This window comes from Onychomys torridus, chromosome 23 (assembly GCF_903995425.1).
Source record: "Onychomys torridus chromosome 23, mOncTor1.1, whole genome shotgun sequence".
Classification (NCBI taxonomy): Eukaryota; Metazoa; Chordata; class Mammalia; order Rodentia; family Cricetidae; genus Onychomys; species Onychomys torridus.
Window position 1 is genome coordinate 3,282,330 of NC_050465.1, and position 24,041 is coordinate 3,306,370.

Genomic DNA, 24,041 nt, shown 5'->3' on the forward strand with positions numbered 1-24,041 from the left:
TCAAACTAATCAGTGAATGAACCGTTTCCCAACGGTTCATCTGTTTGCTCCACCAGATCTGTTGGTGGAACAGCTGGGTTGCACAATGGGCGAGCCTGGCTCCGCTTCAGTGTGGGCCATTTTCAGGCGTGCTATGGAATCTAGGGTGGTGTGGGATGTGTGTGTGTCAGGCCAGGGTGAGGAAGGCCTAGAAATAATAGCCAGATAGCCCTACCTAGGACCTTGACCCAGGGTTCCCCAGCCGTGAAGACAAATTGTTCAGAGTTGGCATCCCCAAAGCCCAGCCACTGACTGCATCTCTCACACTCTGAAGGTGAAGTCAGAGTCCCTGGGGATTTCTCAGAAAATGCATCTCAAAGTGGACGTTGAGTCTGGGAAACTCATCATTAAGAAGTCCAAGGATGGTTCCGAGGACAAGTTCTACAGCCACAAAAAAAGTAAGCCACCCGCTCCCCATCCCATCCCACCCCAACCCACACACCCCATGTTCTGGTTCTGTGTGGGAACTCTTACAAGTGACCAGTGACCAGCTGGTCAACAACAGGTGTCTCGGTTACGTTTCTCCTCCTGTGTCAAAAGCACCACGGCCAAGACAACTTACAAAATAAAACGTGTGATGTGGGGCTCACGGTTCCAGAGGGTTAGAGTGCATGGCCATCATAATGGGGAGCATGGCAGCAGGCGGGCAGGCATGGCACTGGGTCAGCAGCTGAGAGCCTACCTACATCTTGATTCACAAGCAGAGAGAGAGCTAGTTAGGCATGCTGCAGGCTTTTGAAAGCACGAAGCCTACCCCCCACTGCCCCAACAAGGCTACACCTCCTATGTCTTCCCAAACAGTTCCACCAACTGGGAAGCAAGCATTCAAATATATGAGCCTATGGGCACCACAGCAACTGTCAGCAAAAGCCAGTCCCTGCCCACAATTTTTTAGAGTAGTCCCTGTCCCTGGGTGCTCTCCGAGCTTCCCTCTGCCTATGGAATTCCTTTCCTGCGATCAGGACACACTTCAGGGGTCTCCCCTGCATACTCTGCCAATAGCCCTGGGAATGAGTTTATAAATTAATTACTTGTCACAACTGTCCCATAGCAGTCCTGTGTTTATAGGTGGGGATTTCATGTCTCTGTGTGTGACTGCTCACCTCTTCCCTGTACTGATGGTGTGGCTAGGAGAGCTGCTGAGTTGGCACCCTTAGCAAAGCTCTAACCCTGTGGAACTGAAGTATATGAACTCTGCGTCTAAAAGGTCCAAATTCCCATCCCAGCTCTGTCACTCAGAAGCTAGGGACCTTGACCCACCTCTCTCAGCTTCTGATTCTGGTTCTCAGGGATGAGAAAGATTGTGCCAACAACACATGGGGTACAGCCCAGCACCTAGCCTCTCTCAGACCCGCTGTCCCCATGGGCACGGCTGAGCCACTGCAGCTCCGGATATCACACTGTCCAGTATTTATGCACACATTGAGAATGATTCCCACAACAGCTTGGTGGGGAAGCTGCTGTGGGCAGAGCAGTATCCAGGGCAGCAAGAGACCCATATGGTCCCTGCCCACGTGAAATTTGTATTCTGGTGCATTGAGGGTGAATAAATACTCAGATAAATCTATTAACCCAGTGGTTTCAGCTACTTGGAAGCTTTGAAGAAAACAGAACAGCATGATATGGAGAGGTCCTTTGGGAAGAAGGAATGGTTTAGGGAGCAGACAGGAGGCTGAGCAATGAGCTCGTGAGCTGAGACCTCGGGTTGTGAAGCAGCAGGGGCCCGAGGGAAGGATCTTGAGAGGGCAAACACCATGATGTAGAATGACGCAGGGTCTTGAAGGTGAGCAGAAATGGGCCTGGGTGCTGTGGGAACAGAACTAGAGGGCAAGGAAAGAGGCTTTTGGATGCCCTAGCCTCCCGGGCAAGATAAGGATCTCAGGAAGAGGATTTTGGAAAAACTCCCAAGCAAGAAGTTTCAGGCTAGACGCTGGGGCTGCTGAATTAGAGCCACAGGCGGTTCTGAGGGTTCATCACAACATGGGGTTTGACTGCCCACCTTCAAATCCAGGCTCTACCTCTGGCCAGCCCTGTCACATCAGCCTCTTAACCTCTCTGTGCCGCCAGCCTATCTGTAAAATGGGAATGATGACAGTGGATGCCACATGGAGACTGCATGAGAAGCCATGAATTCATGCTTACGAGGACGATTTGCACATCTCCTCACTGCTCTGCGGTGAATGGCAGAATGTCCAGGTAGGGGCTGAGGACGGGGCCTATTGACCTTGTGCCTCCTCTCCTGAGCCCCTCCTGGGCACTGGCCCTGTCAGGGGTAGGGTACAGCCAGGGAAGGGCCAAGATAGTACCAGGGAGGAAAAGGTCTTTTTCCCTCTTGCATCTTGAGATCTTGGCAGAAGCCAGGACAGATTACTAAGAGGATTGCTCACATGTAAGTCTCATGTGATGTGGAAGCCCTCCCAGGGAAACCGGGACAGGGAGGATGGCTGAGCAGTGTTGCAGGCAGGTTTGGAGACTGTCAGCACAGAGGGGCTGGAAGTTAGGGCAGTGGGAGGAGCTTGGCCAGGCCTGGGAGCTCAGCTTCCTCTCAGCCTCCTTTGTCTTGGCAGTAGGATGTCCTTCCCTCCAGGTATGGACAGAATACTTGTCACGTGAGGGCTTTATCACCAGCTTAAAGACAGACTAGAAAGTCCTTTCTGCCTCCCCATCCCTTCAGTTAAGGTGCTATGTTTTGGGGTCCTGGGTCCTCAGACCCATCAATAAACACCACAAGCAGTATTAGAAGTCCAGAGCTGAGTTCCCAGCTCAGCCACTGTGATGTGGTTTGGTGCCTTCTCTCTGTTCCTCACTTGCATCTTGTAGTGCTGCTATAAGGGTTAAAAGGGTGACGATCAAAACATGGTGCCTAGGGTGGAGAGGGTGCTTGGTGCAATTGGCTACTGCCAGCAGTGATACTGACAATTATCCTCCCATGCTGCTCTAAGGACAGAGTGGAATGGGGGTGGAGGGTGGGGAGATGAATCCGGAAAGAGAGCCTCTGGAGTAGGAAGCTGCCCGGCAGTCACAGAGTTGAGCTCAAGGCATCAGGCCAGGGCTCGGCCTCACAGTGTCCAGTTGGGGAGCGACAGATGGTTTGAGCAGGAAGCCTGTGCCAGAAGAGGCTGGCTTAGACAAGTACATGCCACTCGAGCAAGGAGAGTAGGTCAAGAGATCCATTGCAGCTGCCACCGGTGACAGCTAATGAGGTCACACTGAACTCCTGAGAAGTGCTGAGAACTGGGTTTTGGTGCTAGGTGCCGTGGCCACTGTTACATGATTTACTGCCCATGCTACTTAGACAGAGACGCCCATTCCACACTGTACCCGTGTTTCAGAGCCTCCTGTGTGCCATTATGTATATGTAGCTTTCTATATCAACCAAAATAAATATACAAAAGGAAAATGTGAGAGAGAGGAGGAAGAGAAAGAGAAGGAGGGAGAGAGAGACAGAGAGAGAGGCTTCCTTTCTGTGGATTATTTGGTTGGTTGGGTTTTTTTGTTTTTTGTTTTTTGTTTTAAACAGAGGCTCATGTTTTCTAAGCTAGTTTTGAATTCACTGCGTAGCTAAGGCTGGTCTAGAATTCCCGATGCTCCTGACACCACCTGCATTCCATATGTAATCTCTATCTCATTGGTTTCAAGAAAGCAGAAAATACAAATAAGCTAATATTTAAGACAAAATCCTATGTTGCCAGATGACCTTGGACTGTACCCTCCCAGATGCTGTTCAGAGTAATAGTGTGAGGCTACATATGGTGGTACAGCCTCTTAATCCCAATGCTTGGAAGGCAGAACATGAATTTGAGGCCAGTGTAATCTACATAGTGATCCTTGGGTCAGTCAGGGCTGCGTAATGAGACCTTATCTCAAAAAAAAATTAATTAACAGCAGTAATAGTGCAAGCTGGATGTTGTGGTACACATCTACAATCTCAGCACCTGGGAAGCTTACACTTTCCTTTTTATAAACTTACATTTGTGTGTGTGTGTGTGTGTGTGTGTGTGTGTGTGTGTGTGTGTGTGTGTGTGTGCTGGCAGCCAAGCTCGTGTCCTCTACAGACATAGATATCTCTTAACCACTGAGCCTCTCCAGCCTACACTTTAAATGAGGGGACACAACCTTTGTCTTGTGTCATACGAAAGGACCAGTGCTGACTATTCCAGACCCTACAGAAACCAGAAATTTCATAATTCAACCTCAAAATTGCAAATCTCAGTCAGCTCCTCTTCAGCTCACAAAAATGTAATGGTGGCTTCTTCACTGAAACCTGTCTTTAGTTGGAAATGGCTCAAGATTTTATTCTTCTGAGCTGGCAGCTGTGAAGGGAGCGTGGGACAACTGACAAAACTGAATGAAGGGACTTGAGGGCATGAGTTACACGGACACAAGGAGACTGGGAGATGAGATAAGGACGTGAGACTGAAATAAGCAGGAGAGACGGCTCAGCAGCCAGGAGCACTGGCCGCTCTTTCAGGAGACCCAGGTTTGGCTCAGCACAAACACGACGGGTCTCAATCATCTGTGACCCCAGTTCTGGGGGACCAAAGGCCCTCTTCTGCTACCAAACCAAATGGGCTTTGCATACATTCTGCGCACAGATACATGCAGGCGAAACACTCATACACATTGAATAAAAATTTAAATTAGCTGTGTGGTGGTGGCATGTGACTTTAATCCCAGCACTCAGGAGGCAGAAGCGGGTGGATCTCTGAGTTCAAGGCCAGTCTGTCTACAGAGCAAGTTCCAGGACAGCCAGGGCTACACAGAGAGACCTTGTCTCGAAAAAAAAAAAAAAAAAATTTAATTTAAATAATTAATTAAAGCTAGGAGTGGTGTTATATGCCTTTAATCCCAGCATTTGGGAGGCAGAGACTGATGGATCCCTGTGAGTTTAAGGACAGGTTTGTCTATGTAGAAAGTTCAAGGATAGTCAGGACTGCATAGAGAGAGATCCTGTCTCAAAGGGAAAAAAAACAGAATTTTTAATTAAAAAATTTTAAATTAACAGAAAGAGGAAAGAAAAAGGAACAACCATTCAGCATAGCACAAGGGTCAGAGACAGGGGGATCAGGAGTTCAAGCCAGCCTCAGCTGTACAAAACCTTGTCTCAAAAATCCAAAGAAATAAATAGATTTTTAAAATAAAAAATTTAAAAAGCCAGAGAATGTAGAGTGCGTGTCTGTTGTATGTGAGGCCACATAATAGTCCTGCCAAAAATAGAATGAAAACATTGAGAAAGTAAAAAGGTAAATTTGAGGGAAGGTCTCATAGGTGGGTTCGTTTTATTTTCATCTTCTGAGGCAGAGTCTAATGACTCTGGGCTAGCCTGAGCTAGCCTGGGCTAGCCCGGAACTCACTATGCCATTCAGGCTGGCCTCAAACTTGACCCGATGGTGGTGTTCCTCACTCAGTCTTCTGACATGCGCTGTTGCACATAGCGTGCTTTTCTAATTGATGCGTCGGCCCAGGGACTTCACCCCCACAAGCATTAGTTAAAAAAAATGAGGAGAAAGATAAAAACTCATCAAAGACCCCAGAAAAGCAAGTCACTGAACAACACCCATATGCAGGTTGAGAATGTCCCAAGTGTTTCAGCACAACAGAGAAGGCACCTCCAACAGTGGGGAGTTCCTCAGGTTGTGGTGACCCCCAACCATAACGTAATTTTTTGTTGCTACTTCATAACTATAATTTTGCTGCTGTTATGGATCATAATGTAAATATTGTGTTTTCCAATGATCTTGGGCAACTAGGTACAGGTTGTTTGACTCCTAAAGGGGTCATGACCCACAGGTTGAGAACCATTGTTCTAGACGCTTTCCCACTAGAGCCATAAAAGGACATACTCAACCCTCCACCTCTGTTAGCTGTGACACGTCTACCAGGGACTCTGATTAGAGACTCAGTGCTCGAGGTGGGTGGTTGGTTGGTTGGTTGGTTGGTTGTTTACTTAGTTTTGCAGTCATGAGGATCACAAGGTCCTATACATGTCAGGCAAGTGCTAGAGGAAAATAGGAAAACCAGGCCTCATGGGGCCCAGGCACTCACCCCTCATCCTCTAGTCTTTACCTCCCAAGGGCTGGTATTATGGTGTCAGCTACAAGGCCTAGCCGCAGGTAAAGACTTCCCCAAAAAGAACTCCAGTAGCTCAGGAAACAGCAAAAATTGACAAATTGGAGTATATGAAACTAAAGTACTTCTGGCCAGCAAGGGAAATAGTTAACAGAGTAAAGAGGCAGCCTACAGAATGGGAGAAAGCCTTGGCCAGCCGTTCATCTGACAGAGGATTAATATCACAGTGATAGCTACACACCCGTGTTGATAGTAGCCACGTTCATTATAGCCAAGTTATGGAATTGGCCTTGGTGCCCATCAGCAAATGAAGAAAATGTTCCTGTACGTGATGGAATGGATATTACTCAGCCATGAAGAACAATGAGATACCATTTATAGGAAAATGGATGGAACTGGAAATGAGGAAGAGAGGGAGCAGAAGGAGGGAGAGAGAGAGGCAGAGACAGACAACAGACAGAGAGGCAGAGAGGACTACTGAGGGAAAAGGGGACCAAGATGGAGTACAGAGGCAGGCAACATGGAGTAACTGTGTAATGATCTAAGTACATCATGTGCGTGAATGAAGATGTTACAATGAATGAATATGTTAATATATGCTAATTTAAAAGTCAGACAGTTCTCAGATAATAGTTCTTAGAAAGCTACTAGGGATGTTACTGTGTCAAAATGAAGACGTAAACAAAGGAAGAGGGTGACATGGAACATGAGAAAGAGGGCCTCACAAGAGGGGCAAAGGAGTAGATTCCAGGGTATTGAAGAAGGCAGTTCTCATCAGGCCTCAAAGTCACCAGACCTAGAGGTTCTGAGAAAGTGCTTAGTCGCAGGACACAGACAGCAGAGAAGTCCTTAGTCACGTGGGAATGAGTGTTACAAATGGGAAGGGGATTTGAATCAGGAAAGCACATAGCACAGGGTTAGGATGGTAGCTCAGTGTGCAGCGTGACCCGCAGCACCATCCAAAAAGAAGAGAGCAGGGCCACTAGAACCCAGGAAAAGCTTAACACAGTGTTTTTATTCCTTGAGAATTTCATACATGTCTACAGTGTATTTGATCATGCTCACCTCACACTCCTCCCTAATGCCTCTTAGATCCACCCCCACCCAGCCCTCCTCCCAACTTCATGTCCTCTGACTGAGTCGGTCCCGTTGGTGCTGCCCAGGTGCTCCTGGGGGTGAGACCATCCCCAGGGTCTTGTGCCTACCTGGGGCCGTACCCTTAAGGAAAGTTGGCTCTCTCCCCGCGAGCAGCTGCCTATCAATAGTTCCTCAGCTAAGGGTGGAGGTTTTTGAGCCCAACTCGGGAAAAGAAGAGCAAAGGAAAAGACTAGGGTGGTCTGTCAGGAGCCTCGTTATGGTCACAGCGACATAGCATGGAGTGTTTAGCAAAACATGGTGTCGGAAAGATGACAGGGAAACTGAAATTATGTTCAGTAGGGAGTCAGAGGGGAGTACGAGGATGTATGTATCAACAATGACGACAACCAAAAAACCAACTAAACCTTCATCTTCTGCAGTAGAAAGCTAATATGTAATAGGAAACGTTTTCTGTGCTGCGTATGTGTGTATGGTGTGTATGGACATGTGTGTATGGTGTGTGTGTGTGTGTGTGTGTGTGTGTGTGTGTGTGTGGTGGTCAGAGGACAGCTTCCAGGAGTCAGTCCTGCCCTCTACTTCATTTCTACCACTCGGTGTATACCCCTGGCTGGCTCCAGAGTTTCTAGGTAATTCTATCTCCACCTCTCATCTCCCTAGAGGAACACAGCATGCTACTGAATCTAGATTTTTCTTAGTTCTCGAATTGGAATTCAGGTCACCAAAGCAAATGCTTTTATTCACTGGGCCGTCTCCTGACCCCAGAGAATATTTTCAAATGAAACCTCAAGATCAGGACGCTGAGGATTTTTTTTTTTTAAATCCTGGAGAGTGGGCTTGGGGGTTAAGAGCACTTGCTGCTCTTGCAGAGGACCTGGATTCAATTCCCAGAACTCACATGATGGCTAACAACCATCTGTAGCTCTGGTCAAGCATGGTTGGGGTGGGGGGGGGGTGGGGTGTGGGAGGGGAAATCTAATGCCCCCTTCTGGTCTCCAAGGGTACTGCATGTATGTGGTTCACAGACTTACAAGCAGGCAAAATAACCACACACATAAAATTTTAAAAATTAAAATGAAAAAGAAACAAGAAATGTGATAAATTTCCAAAGAGTTAATTGAGAAACTTGAAATTAACTGCCTTTAGGGGGTAGGACATTGGAAGGAGGTGGAGAGGAAAGATACTATTAACTAAAGGAAAAGATAATTATGGAATGATTTAATTCTTTTTCTTTTTTCTTTTTCTTTTTTTTTTGGTTTTTGTTTTTTTTGAGACAAGGTTTCTCTGTGTAGCCATGACTATCCTGGAACTCGCTCTGTAGACCAGGTTGTCCTCAAGCTGAGAGATCCATCAGTTTCTGCCTCCCAAATGCTGAGATTAAAGGCATGCGCCACTACTGCCTTGCTCATTTTTAATTTTATCTTTATTATTTTCAATTGTGTGTATGTGACTGTGTATAAGAGTGCAGATGCCCCTAAGGGACCAGAGGAGTCACCTCCCCCTAAAACTGGAATTATAGGTAGTTGTGAGCTGCCTGATGTGGGCGCTGGGAATTGAACTCAGGTCTTCTGAAAGAGCAGTATATGCTCTTACCTGCTGAGCTACCTCCCTAGCCCTTCAACTTTTGATAAGAAATGAAACTACACCTTTTTTTGTTTTGTTTTGTTTTGTTTTGTTTTTTGTTTTTCGAGACAGGGTTTCTCTGTGTAGCTTTGTGCCTTTCCTGGAACTCACTTTAGAGACCAGGCTGGCCTCGAACTCACAGAGATCCACCTGGCTCTTCCTCCCGAGTGCTGGGATTAAAGGCGTGTACCACAATGCCCGGCGAAAGTACAACTTTTATGTGAGTTTTTCACAAATTAAGTGAAACAGGAGATGGGGAAGCAGAGTGGCATGGAGAGAAAAAGATCAAAGGTTGGGTAGACCTACACAGTCTGTGTAGTGAAGCCACTTCTAGACGGTTGTGGGTACCACACTTCTCAAGAATGTGTCCCTAGGGCTTAGCCCAGGTTGGGAGGGTCGGGTCGAGGGTTGGGTGCCTAGAATGCAGTGGACATTGGAAATGTTGAAGGAGCAGATAATGACTCAATGAACCTCTGGTTTTCTGAAGTCCTCCAGCTCATCAAGTCCCAGAAGTTTCTGAACAAGCTGGTGATTTTGGTGGAGACAGAGAAGGAGAAAATCCTGAGGAAGGAATATGTTTTTTCTGACTCTAAAGTAAGTGATAATAGATATCTAATGGAGAACAAGAAGGGACATGTGTCTGGAGGACGGTGATGTGCTAGGGAGTGCAGTGATTAGCTCCCTGGGTTGTAGAGCACCCTTTCCACAGCTGGGAAGCTGAGCTTAGGTGGTCAGGCTCTGGGCCAGCTGGGATTTGCCAAGTTCTAGTTCCACTGTCCCAGGATCACGAGTGCTGTCTTCCATTTGAGAGAAGGCATCCCCTGCCTCATGCCCAGTGCTGAGCTGGCTAGGAGGCTTCTAGTAATGGAGTCTCTTGGCTAGATTTAGGAGCCCTTTGGGTCAGCTTTGGATTTAAATCTGAGTCCTGACCAATACTTCCTTGTGAAGACTTCTGTTTTGAAACTCTGCCCCACTCTGTGGAAGTAAGATGCCTCTGCCATCATGGCTGACAGAGGAAGAGTCACTGTGGGCCATGAGAAAACCCCTGGATGTGGTTCTCTGCCCTCTGATGGCTCACCTCAGAAGTCACCCCAAATGGTCTGAATCCCACACAGAGGCTTTGCTGGCCATGCTCATCAGTACCATTTGTATGAGGCATGAAAAATGGATAGAAGAGCAGATAGGGTGTGTACCCTGACATGTGTGGCTGACCCTGCATGTCAGATGCTAGAGACAAGCTAATGGGGGCGCGTCCTAGTACAGGCTCACGGAGGTAACTCCCGCCCAGTTCCCCAGACATCTACTTTCTCCTGTCCTGGGAGTGAGTATGAGGGAACGGTGGCAGGCATGGGCTGCCAGGAACAGGGGTGAGGGAGTACAGACAGACGACAGGAAGTAGAGAGAGGTCACACAGCTGGGCGGTGTTCTGGTCTTCAGGAGCACAGATCCAAAACTAGTTCCTTCTGCCTAGTGGCTGCCCAATCGTAAGGGCTGAGACACAGGCTCTTGCCAGCCTCAGCTGAAGACCGGCTTCAGTAAAGAAGCCGCTGTTAGGTCTTGATGAGCTGGGGTTCTGGAGTGGGCAGTCATGAGAGTCTCAGTCATGAGGCTGGATCGTATAAAATTGCTGGCTTTGTAACCAGGGACACCAGGCATCAGCCTTTCCTGTTGCACTACATTGAAATTGTGTGTGCTCTCAAAGACCAGCTGCCCTATGGACAACAGCCCCCTTGACAAAGAGAGGGACAAGTCAGCTTCGTGCCCCACTGTGACCACAGGAAAAACACATGCAGAAAATTAGGGAGACTCTTGTCTTGATAGACTCTCTTGTCTTTGCTTAGTTCCATTAAATTTTCTTTTTTAAAAAAAATGTTGGATTTATGTACTTGAAAGTGAGGCTTGCACGTGCCACAGGGCATGTGTAGGGTTCAGAGGACAGAAGTCGGTTCTCTCTATCTACCATATGAGTCCCAGAGATTGAACTCAGCTCCACAGCAAATGCCTTCACCTGCCAGGCCATTGCATTGGCCCTAGTTTCTTTAAATTTTCTTTTATTGAGTAAGTAATTCAGTCTCATTGATTTTTTTTTTTTAAGTATCAAATACAAAAGTCAAAAGTTTAAAATAAAAACAGCACTCACCACTAACTGACTCTGGACTATCCCTTTCCAGGGTGTCATATGGAGTTTTTGTTTGTTTTTATGCTTTGCTTTGGTTTGGGCTTTTTTGAGACAGGATTTTGCAATGTAGCCCTATCTGGCCTAGTACTCACTATATAGCACAGGCTGACCTTGAACTCACGGCAGCCTTCTAACCTCAACCTCCCATATGCTGGGATTAAAGGCATGAATTCCTATGCCCTGTGCGTGTTTTTTCTTAAGATGATAGTGAAGTGGTAGCACTCAGACCATATTTACCAAGTAGCTTCTCATAACTAATATATCATGGCCACTTCTCTGCTGCTAGTGTACTTTTGTACCATAATTTTTAAACTCTGTGGGGTTCTAGCTTAGGAATGGTGTACAGCCTAAGTCCCCTACTTAACGGACACGCTGCAGTACCCTGATGTGGTTGGATCTTGGTGCAGCTACTAATTTTTGGTTTCAAATCACACCCTTGCAGAAGAATAGCTGGGTCCTAGAAGCCACATGCTCAGGGCTTGAAACAGCACCCCGCTCCAGGTGGCTGCTCTTCTTGTTTACAGATATATATATAACTCAGTCTTATATATATTTTACATATATATTCCGTTTTACATTCTGTATATATACACACACATACATACATACATGCATATATATGTAGAACACCCCCTCAGTGTTTTTAAGCTGACCACATCCTTTGTAGAAGCCAATGTGCAGGGAGGTGGAGGTCCTTCTCAGTGTGTCTGCCCTTCCTCCTCCAGAAGAGGGAAGGCTTCTGCCAGTTGCTGCAGCAGATGAAGAACAAGCATTCGGAGCAGCCGGAGCCTGACATGATCACCATCTTCATCGGCACTTGGAACATGGGTGGGTCCCTGGGCCCCCTCCCTCCTGCCAGTTTTGCTTGGGTCCACCTTCCTGCCTCAGCATCTGCAAGTGGCGCAAGGAGATGCCTCCACCTCTCGTTCATAGTCCTGGTCTTGGCCCCATCTGTACGACCTCTTTTCTAGAGAATTCTACCTTTGTCCAATGATGATCAATAAGAAAAATGAGCTTTACAACTAGTGCACCCCAAGAGTAGCCACAGTAGACAACTCTGTAGCTTGCCAAAGGACCCCAGGTCTTGAAGAAAGAAGTCTGACCCTGGTTTATATGTAAGGAGGAGGTGAGGGGAGAGATAGAAAGATCAGTGGATGGATAGATGGATGGATGGGTGGGTAGATGGATAGATAGGTAAATGGCCCTCAGTTTAAATTCTGTGTAAATAATATATAAGTTTTTAGCATAGGTGTGTGGCTAGAAGTAAATAAACAGCAAATATATATGGTAATATATTCCATATGATAAATATGTAAGTGAAATATTTAAATAATTATTTGGTATAAGTACTCAGCTAGAAATAAAAGCTAAAATACAAAATATATATTGGGATATATATATATATATATATATATATATATATATATATATATATACCATTATTTATATATTATCACGTAATATTATATTAAATATGTACATTATACTAATTGTCAGTTATACTATATAATGTTTTGGTATAAATATTGAGCTAGAAATAGTTAGAAGATGTCCAATTAAATCTGAATCTTAGACAGACAACCATTTTATGAGGAATACTTATTCTAAAAATCACCCATCTACCAGAAATTCAAATTTAACAGGTATCTTAGACTATTATTAACTCCTTAGGCTCTCTCTCCCAAGGGCTCATGCATGTGACACAGGGAAATTTTTAGTTTTCTTGTCTGTCTGTAAAGAGTTCTTTTGGTTGGACGTGGTAGGGTCTTTCCACTGTACAGGGCAGGGGTGCCCTTCTGGGAGAAGACACATGGGTGGAGCAAACTGGAGCCCTGCTGCACGTGGGCAGGATGGGAAGGTCTCTATATGTGGTCACTGAGAACGCTGGGAAGTAGAGTTTGCAGTGATTATTATTCGGATTCTTGGCTTCCTGTCTCTCTGTTAGCCAAGAGACATACACCCCTTTGGAGTATGGGGAGAATATCTATCTACCCATCCTTAAGGCATCTCCAGAAGTAGACCTCCCATCCTTCCTTGGAGGAATTGCTCCTACCCATTTTTCAAAATGGAAGCTGAGGAACATTGCATGCTCTTCCTGTTTCTCTGCTGAGGACCTCATCATCTCAGTTCTTAGCTGAATGGAACTTCCTTCCAGAAAGCCTTTGGTGTTTCCTGGCAGTGGGATAGAAGCCTCCATCTTGAACATGTCACTCACCATTGGAATTGTAAACTCCTGAGTGACAGGGCCACGTCTCATGTGTTACTGCCACCCTAGAGCCTAGACATGTTTGGTACCTGTTAGATCAGGGCTCCTAGAGGACCTCCCAGAGTTCCATTCTTGGGAATGTAATAGTATCTTTACAAGATCTCACTGAGTTCTGACCACAGTTGACATGTAAGGTGATCTCAGCACTGAGTTCTTCATCTAGGGCATTTGCCTCAGAGATTTTTGTAACTATGTGATCCTCCCCCAACCCCTGTTTTGAATCCCCCTGATGCCCTTGACCTGACATGCCTTTGACTCACTTGGTGTTGGGTTTTGCTGTTGAAGGTAACGCACCCCCTCCCAAGAAGATCACGTCCTGGTTTCTCTCCAAGGGGCAGGGAAAGACGCGGGATGACTCTGCTGATTATATCCCCCATGACATCTACGTGATTGGCACCCAAGAGGACCCCCTTGGAGAGAAGGAGTGGCTGGAGATACTCAGGCACTCCCTGCAAGAAGTCACCAGCATGACATTTAAAACAGTGAGCTGCTGGCCCAGCCCTGGGTGGGAAAGACAACATGCTTTTCCAAGCATCTCAGAAAGTCAGACAAGATACTTCCAAATATGTATAGGAGCTCAGTGGTTTCCCCCAGTTTTCAGAGCTAAAGATATGCATCCAGGTGCCATCCTCAGAAGCTGATAGGGTCCTGAGTCCTCCACCTTCCCCACACCCACTTAAAAGGATAGTATTTACTTCCTGGAAGTATCTTCAGCCCCAGGTTTCATCTGTGAGGTACTTTGTCTCATTCTTAGGCATCGTTAGAAGTTCCCCCTGAAAGCTAGGGATTACAGACAGGGTATCTTACTCTCAGGGTGAGAGCTGGGGTGAATCCCTTTGGGGTTCTCAGGGTTCCCACACTACACCCCAGCCGGATGTTGCAACATCATCTCCCACCACTACCACCACCAGGTTGCCATCCACACACTCTGGAACATTCGCATAGTGGTGCTTGCCAAGCCAGAGCATGAGAATCGGATCAGCCACATCTGCACTGACAATGTGAAGACAGGCATCGCCAACACCCTGGGTGAGCATAGAGGGGGTCCCAGTCCCGTGCTGCACCTCTTCCTTCCCTTGGCAATGTCCCCAGATTAAACCCTGAGAGGCCTGTCCTAGGAACCCTTAGTCTTTAGCATATCCGAATGGTTTCCCCTGCAAAACCTCATCCAGGGTCTATACCAGCTCTGGAGAACTGGTTAAAATGTGGATCCTGACTTAGTAAGTCTCGGGTGGTTTCCAAAATGCCATTGGCCCTAGATCTGATCCTCCATACAGAACCGCATGGTAGAGTGCTTGCTTAGTGTATGCAGCGTCCTGGGTTGGGTCCTGAGCACCAAAAGAAAATTAAACAGATATTCTCTCCTCCCCCAAAAATATATATATATGCTATTTTGGTTGGTGGTGCCCCCTGTCTACCAACCCTTTGTCTTCTAGGGTTTGTCAAGCACATATTTTTAAGCCCTAGAATCTCTGGTTTAGGCATCTGGTATCTGCCTCTCCAGGGTACTCCCTGGGGCTGGTATGCTGACCTAGGGAATATACTTTAAAAACACTAACGTAAAATAAAAATAAATTAAAACATGAACAAGGTGTGAGTGTGTGTGTGTGTGTGTGTGTGTGTGTGTGTGTGTGTAAGAGAGAGGAGAGGGAGGAAGGGAGTGAAGGAGAAACAGAGTGGGGGTAAAGGCTTTTTATTCCGCTTGAGACCCTGAGTAGATAATCAGTTTACTTAGCTGGGGGGTGCACCCCCCAAATCCCAAGGTTTCAGGCTGCTGTGTTCCTCCCTGTCCCCTATCTGCTCAGTACAGTGACCCCAACATCCCATACCCAGAAATGGATGACAGCAACATCCTCTTCCTCTGTTTTCTGTAGAAAAATCACAAGGCTGCTACCATCTGCCCATCTCCCGCATGCCCTGCCCATTGTGACCTGTCTACCTTCCCCTCTTTTCTCAGTCTGCTTCTCTTACTCCTTTTTAATACCGTTAGTGCCCTTCACCTCACCTCAACTTCCGACCCCTTAACAAGCCTGCCTGGTTGACATTCTGCTTCTTTTCTTTCTCCCCTCAGGAAACAAGGGAGCTGTGGGGGTGTCCTTCATGTTCAATGGAACCTCCTTGGGGTTTGTTAACAGCCACTTGACTTCTGGAAGTGAAAAGAAACTCAGGTAATGGCTCCCATGCCCTCCACACACCCGGATGGCTTGCTCAGCCTCAGACTTTCTGGACCTCTGTTGTCTAAACAAAGACAACTATAGCATAGTACAGACCTCAGGTATATGTGACTCTCATCTGGAGGACAGAAAAGATACTTATGTCATTAACCTAATAGGCCCCTTAAACCTGGTCCATTTCTAAAGGAAAACACTCCTATATAGGAGCATCTTATAGCCCAAAGCTCATTCTGTCTGCAGGCAATCCTGTTGTGACCATAGCCCTCTAGTACATTTACTGATCCTATTTCCTGATGGGTAGATTCCTGCTTGGGATCTAGACTCTGTGATCCGACTTGGGTCTCCCAGGTATGCTCAGGTGCCCACTGAGACTGAACTGCAGTCTACATCTGTTTCCCACATCACCCCTGACTTCCTGCCATAGCAGAGTGAGGACCGTACCCCAGAGCTAAATGTGCTAGAAGGTCCTTGTTTCCCTGAATTAGGCGAAATCAAAACTACATGAACATCCTGCGGTTCCTGGCCCTGGGAGACAAGAAGCTAAGCCCGTTTAACATCACTCACCGCTTCACCCACCTCTTCTGGCTTGGCGATCTCAACTACCGTGTGGAGCTGCCCACCTGGGTAAGGAGAATCCGCCTTGAGCGGAGCTGTATGGGGACAGAGCTTCCCAAGAGTCTGCTCAGGACAGACAGATGAGCAAAGAGACACATGAACACTCAGAACCAGGCTAAGGCAGCGGCTCCTCTCTGGGGCTCAATACAGCTCCTGTCATGGAGCCTCTGTCTTTCTTTACAGTTCCCTTCTGATTGTGTCTACTTTGCCCCAGGACTTCAGTGGCCACCCCTCATCACTGCCACTGTCCCTGCAGTCTGCCTACAGCCAGCCAGCAGCAGCCTGGCTTGGTGAGGAAGCACAGGCATCTTGGGGGAGCAACTCACTTATCTCAACCAACCATGGGATCATTAGTGGGTCTAAGGCATTGCTTGCCTGCCTGCAGGAAGGGGACCAACAGATGTGACCCCAGGATGAGTCTAGAGCCCACACAGTTGTGTTTCATGCTCATAAAAGTTGAAGCTGGAGACAGTGTGGGGTGGCACAGTGAGTGTCCTTCTGTCTAGAAGTCGGAGTTAGCAGCCTGTTTCATTCCCACTGAGGGACTTTAGTGCATTCCCACACTCTCGTCCTGTGAGGACAAAGGGCACACAGCAGGAGCTGACCCTATTTTACAATCAAGCACACAGAGAGGCCAGGGATCGCTGAGAGGAGATGACACATGGTTTATAGTTGTGGTGGAACCTCTGGTTTCCCTTTATCTCAAGCATTTCTCCTGGGACCCCTGAGCTATCTCTGGGTCTTCAGCCACCATCACAGCTGTGTAGACTGGGTGTCTGCAGCCAGTCACCAACCCTTCCTCACCAGAGATCCCCAGGTGACATCTTTCCTCCCTGAGAGTGAATAGGCAGGTATGCGAAGATGTGGGAAGGGTTGCCATAGCTCCACACTCACCTGGGCTAGAGCCCGGAGCCTGGTTCAAAGTCACAGGGAAGTAGACAGGAGGGAGGCCTGCTAGACACCAAGGCTAGCACCAATTCTTGCTGAGTGGGTCTCAAGGAGGGTGATGCTGAAGGCCTCAGAGCCAGGAATGCCCTCCCACCTGTGGGTTTACAGCTGGATGCCCTTGTTCTCACAGAAAGAGCCAGAGAAAGCAAAGGAAACACTCTACCTGTCTCATGAAGTATTACTAACAATGGTGTTTAAAAGCCAGTATGCAAGAACAACAGATTCCATATGCAAATTTGGGCTAGCCTGGAGCTAGTTATGGTGATGGTACAGCCTTTCCAGGCATTCCTTATCCTTACAGCAACTGAGACTGCTGGCCTAGGCCTTGGTGTGATCAGTGGGAAGTGTGGTGAGGAATGGGGTCTGACCTGGCAGGTCTCCATTCCAGGAGGCAGAGGCCATCATCCAGAAGATCAAGCAGCAGCAGTATTCAGATCTGCTGGCCCATGACCAACTGCTCCTGGAGAGGAAGGAACAGAAGGTCTTCCTGCACTTTGGTGAGAGCACACTGTCTCTCCTTTGCACCCTTCCCCACTGTCTTCTCTCTGCTTGAATGACCTAACAGGGGGAGGGGAGCTGGCCTGGAGGTATGGGGAAGCCAAACTGCGGGCCCTGTGTCTGTTTCAGAGGAGGAGGAGATCACCTTCGCCCCCACCTACAGATTCGAAAGACTGACTCGGGACAAGTATGCCTACACGAAGCAGAAAGCCACAGGGGTAAGTCCTCCCGGAAGCAGCTCCCAGCCCCTCCCACTTCCTTTACCCAACTCACCGTTCCATGGTGGTTCCTAGAAAGTGGGACACATCTTCCATCAGTAGGCAGCAACAAAAACAGAAATTAGGATGCACGTGCAGGTCTGGGGATCACCTCAGTTAGGAGTGCTTGCTTGGTGTGCACAGAGCCCTGGATTCCGTCTCCAGCCTCAAGCCAGGCATGGTACCATGCACCTCTTATCCCACTACTCAGGAGATGGAAGCAAGAGGATCAGGAGTCCAAAGTCATTCATCCCTGACTGCTAGTGAGTTTGAGGCCACTCTGGGCTTGATTAGACTGTTTCTAATAAAACTTTCACGTGCAAAAACTGCCACCAACTCGCACACACAAAAAGCTGAATTAGTAATGGTCCTATCCTAAGATGCTGAGAGAATTTTAGTGTTGGTTCTTAACTGTATAGAAAGGCTAGTTTTAAAGATTTGTTTATTTTTATTTTATGTGGGTGGGTGTTTTTGCCTGCATGAATCACATGCATGCAGTGCCCACAGAAGCCAGAAGAGGGTGTTGGATCCCCTGGAATGGGAGTTTTGAATGGTTGTGAGCTGCCATGTAGGTACTGGGAACCAAACCCACAGCCTTCTGCAAGATCAACCGGAGTTCTTAACCACTGAGCTCTCAGTACACCCCTGAAAAACTATTTTAAAAGACCAAAACAACCAAAGTCTCCCACCCCCAAATTCTGTTAGCTGACATTAGACAGGTTTCCATGCACCTGAGTGTGGTGGTGCATGCTTGTTATCCCATTACTTGAGAGGCTTAGTCGGGAAAATCTTAGGTTCAAGGCCAGCCTGGACTAGATGGCTAGGCTCCAAAACAACACCAGCAAGACTGGCCTCTTAGGGGCTGGAGAGATGGCTCAGAGGTTAAGAGCACTGGCTGTTCTTCCAGAGGTCCTGAGTTCAATTCCCAGCAACCACATGGTGGCTCACATTCATCTGTAATGAGATCTGGCGCCCTCTTCTGGCCTGCAGGCATACATGCTGGCAGAACACTGTATAATAAATAAATAAATAAATCTTTAAAAAAAAAAAGAAGAGAAAAAAAAAGACTGGTCTCTTTGCTACAGGGCCTATCAGAACCTATAAGGACTTCCGAGCATTATAGTTCTCCATAGTTAAGTCTAACTAAACTGATCACAGAGTGACTATAATATATTAACAAGACCACTCCTATTGAAAGGAACAGCATTTGGGGAAAGATTCAATAATATATTCATTTATTCAAAGAGCTCTCCTGGGTGGTGAGAGGTCAGAACTGAAAGAACATTGGCCCTGGGCTGTCTATAGGAGGAGAGAAAAGACAAGCATGCAACTGACTACCCCAGGAGTTAGCGTGATGTCGCAAGGAGCAGGCAGAGGAGGAGACAACCATTGGAGAGGCAGGATGGGGAGGCTTCTTAAAGATGCCATCTGAGGTGCCTTGAAAGGCAGTGGGAGTATGGACAGGGAGGTATGAAGGGAGAGAGGGGTTACATATTTCAAGTTCAAGGAGCCACTAGAGAGAGCCCAGCCAAGCACAAGTTCTGGACGTCGGTCACTTTTCATAGGGTCCAACCCAAGGCCATCAACCTAGACGAGTCCAGGAATAAGCAGCACCAGATGATGGGCACAGAGAGCTGCTTAAGCTAAGGATGCAGAGAGAAGGCCCAGAGCCCTGTCTGGATGAGATCTAGGTACTGCCTGGGCCTGTGGGGAGGAGACAATGAAAGCTTGGAGGGTCCTTGGAAGGAAGAGGGGTCCAGTGCAAGGTGAATTAACCTCATTCATGAGCAGCACTCCAGGACATCTGAAGGTGTGGAGCCCAAAGTAGAGTTTAAAGAGTTGCTGAGTTTAAGGCTTAAGTGAATTAAGCAGTCTCAGAAAGGCAAATATCACATTTTCTCTCATGTGCAGAGTTTAGATTTAAATATATATTCTTATTTCTACTTTTAAATATAGAAATATTTTTATATTATTTACATATAACACACACATATAATACATATGCCATCAAAGCAGAAAGGAGGCGAGGTGGGGGAAGGAAGAGAGCCAGAAGAGGTGGGGAAGGAGAAGAGAGGGCACTAAGGGATGAATATGGGCACAGTACGATGGTACATATATGAAAATGTCATGGTGAAACCCATTGATCTATATGCTACCCTAAGAAGAAACAGTTACAAAATAGCATAAAGGGCTGAGATGGCTCAGTCATTAAGAGTACTGAATGATCTTGCAGAGAACCTGAGTTCAGTTCCCAGCACCTACATGGCTGCTCACAGCTGACTCTAACTCCAACTCCAGGGCATCCAACACCCTTTTCTGACCTCTGTGGGCACTGTACCCATGTGGGGCACTTACATATATGCAGACAAAACACTCACACACATAAAATATGTTTGAAATAGCTTAAAATGACGTGCAGGGAAGTTCCCTAAAGAGCCAACAATAGATGAATTTGTGGATGGCAGATTTTCCCAGTTAATATTGTAGTTTTCTTTTTTTTTTTTTAACTAATAACAAAGGAAGTAGCGTGCCTGCTATAAAACAGTGATGTTGCTTTGCAGATGAAGTACAACCTGCCCTCCTGGTGTGACCGAGTCCTCTGGAAGTCTTACCCCCTGGTACATGTGGTTTGCCAGTCATACGGTGAGTGGAGCACTAGGGAATGCAGACTAGGTTTGGGGTTCTGAGGACAGCAGCAAATCGAGGGGCTTCAGTGTGCTTGGAGCCCCAATCAGGAATCCTGAAAGAGTTGGTACATCCCTGTCCTCCTTGGCCTGCAATGCAATAAATATAGCCCTGCTCAGAAAGATAGTCAAATTATAAAGCACTTCTAAAAGCAGCTTCTTTCTTTTTTCTTTTAATTGAGAATTTCATACAGTCGTTAAGTATTCTGATCAAATCCACCTCCATTTCCTCCCCCACTTCCTTCCCTCCAGTCCCTCTCTTATCCCTCCTGGCATGCACTCCTTCTCTCTCTTTTTAAACCTACTCAGTCTACTTAGTGCTGTCTGTATGTGTGTGGGTGTAGGAGCGTCTACTGGAACATAGGTAGCCTTTTAAAGACCAAATCCCTGAAGAAAATGTCTTGTTCTTCCCCCAGCAGCCATCGATGGTCAGCAGCTCCTCAGCTAGGGGTGGGACTTCGTGAGCCCCTCCCCCACCCGTGCTGGGATTCCAGTTGGCCTGATCTTGTGCAGACCTTGTGCATGCAGTCCAGCTGGCCTGATCTTGTGCAGACCTTGTACATGCAGTCGTAGCTGGCCTGATCTTGTACAGACCTTGTACATGCAGTCCAGCTGGCCTGATCTTGTGCAGACCTTGTGCATGCAGTCCAGCTGGCCTGATCTTGTGCAGACCTTGTGCATGCAGTCGTAGCTGGCCTGATCTTGTGCAGACCTTGTGCATGCAGTCGCAGCTGTTTTGGTTTGCTCTCATAGTTAACAAATGTTTCACTGCATCTGTCCACTCCCTCTGACTCTAACAATCTTAACACCTCCTCTTCTGCAATGATCCCTGAGCCTGGGTGTAGGTGTGATATCTATGTCCCTTAGTCATTGGAACTGAGCACTCTATAATCTTTTTCTCTGCTGCATGTTGACTACTTGTGGGTTTCTGTGTTAATTGCCATCTACTGCAAAAAGAAGCTTCTCTGATGAGGGCTGAAATGTACTAATCTAGGGATATAAAGATAATATCTTAAAGGACAATATAATACTATGATAATTTAGCAGGATAATAGTAGTAGGTTCTCCCCTAAAGCATGTGGTCCAGCCAGTCACAGGTTTTTGGCCTAGATAACAGGAACAGACATGAGTTTTGTCTTGGGGTGTGGGTTTTAAATTCAGTCAGAAAGAGGTTGGTTACTCCATGACATTTGCGCCACTACTGCACCAGTGGGTATATCTTTCATGCCAGTTGTTACTGTAGCTCACGGGGTTCACAGATAGGTAAGATTGCTGAATATGTTTCTTCCCTAATAGCATAAATAGGACCTTCAGGTACTATTATTTTTAAAAGAATCATATGGAGTTTGAGTCATATAAAAGCTATGTTTTTGCGGTATAAAACAGCCAACTACTAGGGATTCAGATGGTTCAACCCAATACATATCCTTAAATGTGTTCATGTGAATTTGGGGAGACCTAAAAATATTTCACTGTAAGGCTAGAGATATGGCCCAGCACTTAGGAGTACTTGCTGATCTTCCAGAGGACCTGAGTTTGGTTCCCAGCGTACTTACTAGATGGCTCACATCTACCTATAACTCTAGCTCCAATAGATACACCTCCCTCTTCTAGCCTCCAGGGTTATCTACACACACACACACACACACACACACACACACACACACACACACTTTGACTAGTGCCTAGTCAATGGCACTCAACCCTCATCCCACAATGCACCACGAATGAGCAATTCACAAGCCAGAGACCCCTGATATGCAGTTCATGACCCATACCTGTTCAGCTGAGCCCTCATACCTACCCACCCCTCAGAGTAAGGAAATAGGTTGGAAGAGTTTTGCCACTGTCTGGCAGCTGACTTATGGTCCCACCTTCTCTGGAGACCATTAAACTCTGATCCCACAGATGAAGTTGGTTTCTGCTCCCTTTATCTGTTCATGTCTACTGTCACACTAGGATAGTTTAGCATATGCATTACAGCCCTCCCGCCTTGATCTGTGTTGCCCAGAACTGACCTCACTAGATGAACTTTCTACAGCACCTTTAGATGTGTGGTACAGCAGCATCTCTTACACTCTTAGCTTACACTCTTACATCTCTTACACTCACAGCTTCAGCCAAGGCACTGTTCTGCCTTCAGAACCTGAAAGTGGGACAGGAGATATATATAGCTCAGGGGTAGAGTACTTTCCTGCACGCATAAGGCCCCGGCTTCAATCCCTAGTACAACCCAAACCAACCAGACAAAGTGAACAAAGACAGAAAGTACCCATTTCTCATCCTTTACCCAGACTCCCTGAATGTTTCCTGTTTGCCTGCCCCACTCACACCTGAGCTCTTCAGCCCTGTGACCCTCTTCTGAGAAATACACAGAGTCCATTATATGGATACCTACTTCCCAAGTCCTCCAGCCCTGCGGTCCTCTCAGTTTCTGTCTCAGTTCATGCCAGCTGTCTCCATCAGTCAGCTGCCTCTGCAGAGGGCCAAATGATGGTGGAGGCTCAGAGAATTGCCCCTGTGCCTTTTGACCCTAACCTTGGCCTTCAGAACTGCCCCATAGTACAGGTTTTAGGAAAGGGGAAGGAGATGGGTCTGGAAGTGGCAGCTGGGATTGAGGAGGGCACATATCCCACATATCACCCAGTGTGTGAGGGCCAGAGAGGAAACCAACTTATACATAAGGCTGTGTTGTCTTCCATGGAAGGCTGAAAACGTAATAGTTTGCTAACAGGCTATTGAGTACCAAAGGACACAGTAGGAGGGTTTAAGGAGTTGGAGGTGGAGGAAGCCAGGAAGGAGGCCAAAGAAAAAAGAGTGTGTGTCTAGAGCATAAGGGGAAGACTTAGAACCCAGGTTTTCTTCCAGCTGTTAATGTAATCAGGTATATCAGTTATCTATTGCTGCATAAGCAAATACCCTAAATCCACATTCTTAAAACACTGAATCCTTTGCTCGAAACTGTCTGGGATGGACTGAATTTGGACAGCTCATTCCTGCTGTTTGGTGTTAGCTGGCCACACTGAGGAAATTGATCAGCTCTGGGGTTTGCTGGCCTTCTCCATCCCTGCTTAGAAATAACTTCCCTCCCTTGCAGGCAGTACCAGTGACATCATGACAAGTGACCACAGCCCCGTCTTTGCCACTTTTGAAGCAGGAGTCACGTCACAATTTGTCTCCAAGAATGGTAAGCAGTGGGCAGCACCAACATTCCTTGTTTTCTTTCAGGTCAAGGGTCCTAGAACATTTACTCTCCGGTTACAACTACCGGTTGTCCATGTTAGATATGGACCCATGCTTCCCACAGGACCACAGTCTGGCTACCTGGTCTCTTCATGTCCAGGCCACATCACAGTTTCAGTCTAGAAAACCTGCTTTTGAAACTCGTTTTGGTATAGTTAAAAATGGGAGTTTGTACATTGGTGTTTACCAAGGTATGGGCTAACACCGAAGATTCTGGGCTGGGGAGACATGGGTGAACGTTTATTCATGATATGTGTACCTTAGTGTGTTTTAAATATGTCTCTTATGGATAAGCAAGTACTTCAGTTTCCTCCAGTTGTGGCATGTTTTACTTAATTACATCCAAGTTTA

At 46.9% G+C, this 24,041-nt stretch overlaps 1 protein-coding gene across 1 annotated transcript in view; it reads left to right on the top strand.

Annotated features, from left to right (window-relative positions):
- Positions 1-24,041, top strand: part of Inpp5d (inositol polyphosphate-5-phosphatase D) — a 111,010-nt gene that overhangs the window by 72,297 nt on the left and 14,672 nt on the right. The window contains exons 9-19 of the mRNA XM_036173709.1: positions 314-437; positions 9,314-9,420; positions 11,731-11,833; positions 13,557-13,753; positions 14,183-14,300; positions 15,343-15,439; positions 15,931-16,069; positions 17,397-17,505; positions 17,636-17,724; positions 20,325-20,406; positions 23,545-23,634. Coding sequence (XP_036029602.1) covers positions 314-437; positions 9,314-9,420; positions 11,731-11,833; positions 13,557-13,753; positions 14,183-14,300; positions 15,343-15,439; positions 15,931-16,069; positions 17,397-17,505; positions 17,636-17,724; positions 20,325-20,406; positions 23,545-23,634 — 1,255 coding nt within the window. The remainder of the gene's footprint in view (positions 1-313; positions 438-9,313; positions 9,421-11,730; positions 11,834-13,556; positions 13,754-14,182; positions 14,301-15,342; positions 15,440-15,930; positions 16,070-17,396; positions 17,506-17,635; positions 17,725-20,324; positions 20,407-23,544; positions 23,635-24,041) is intronic.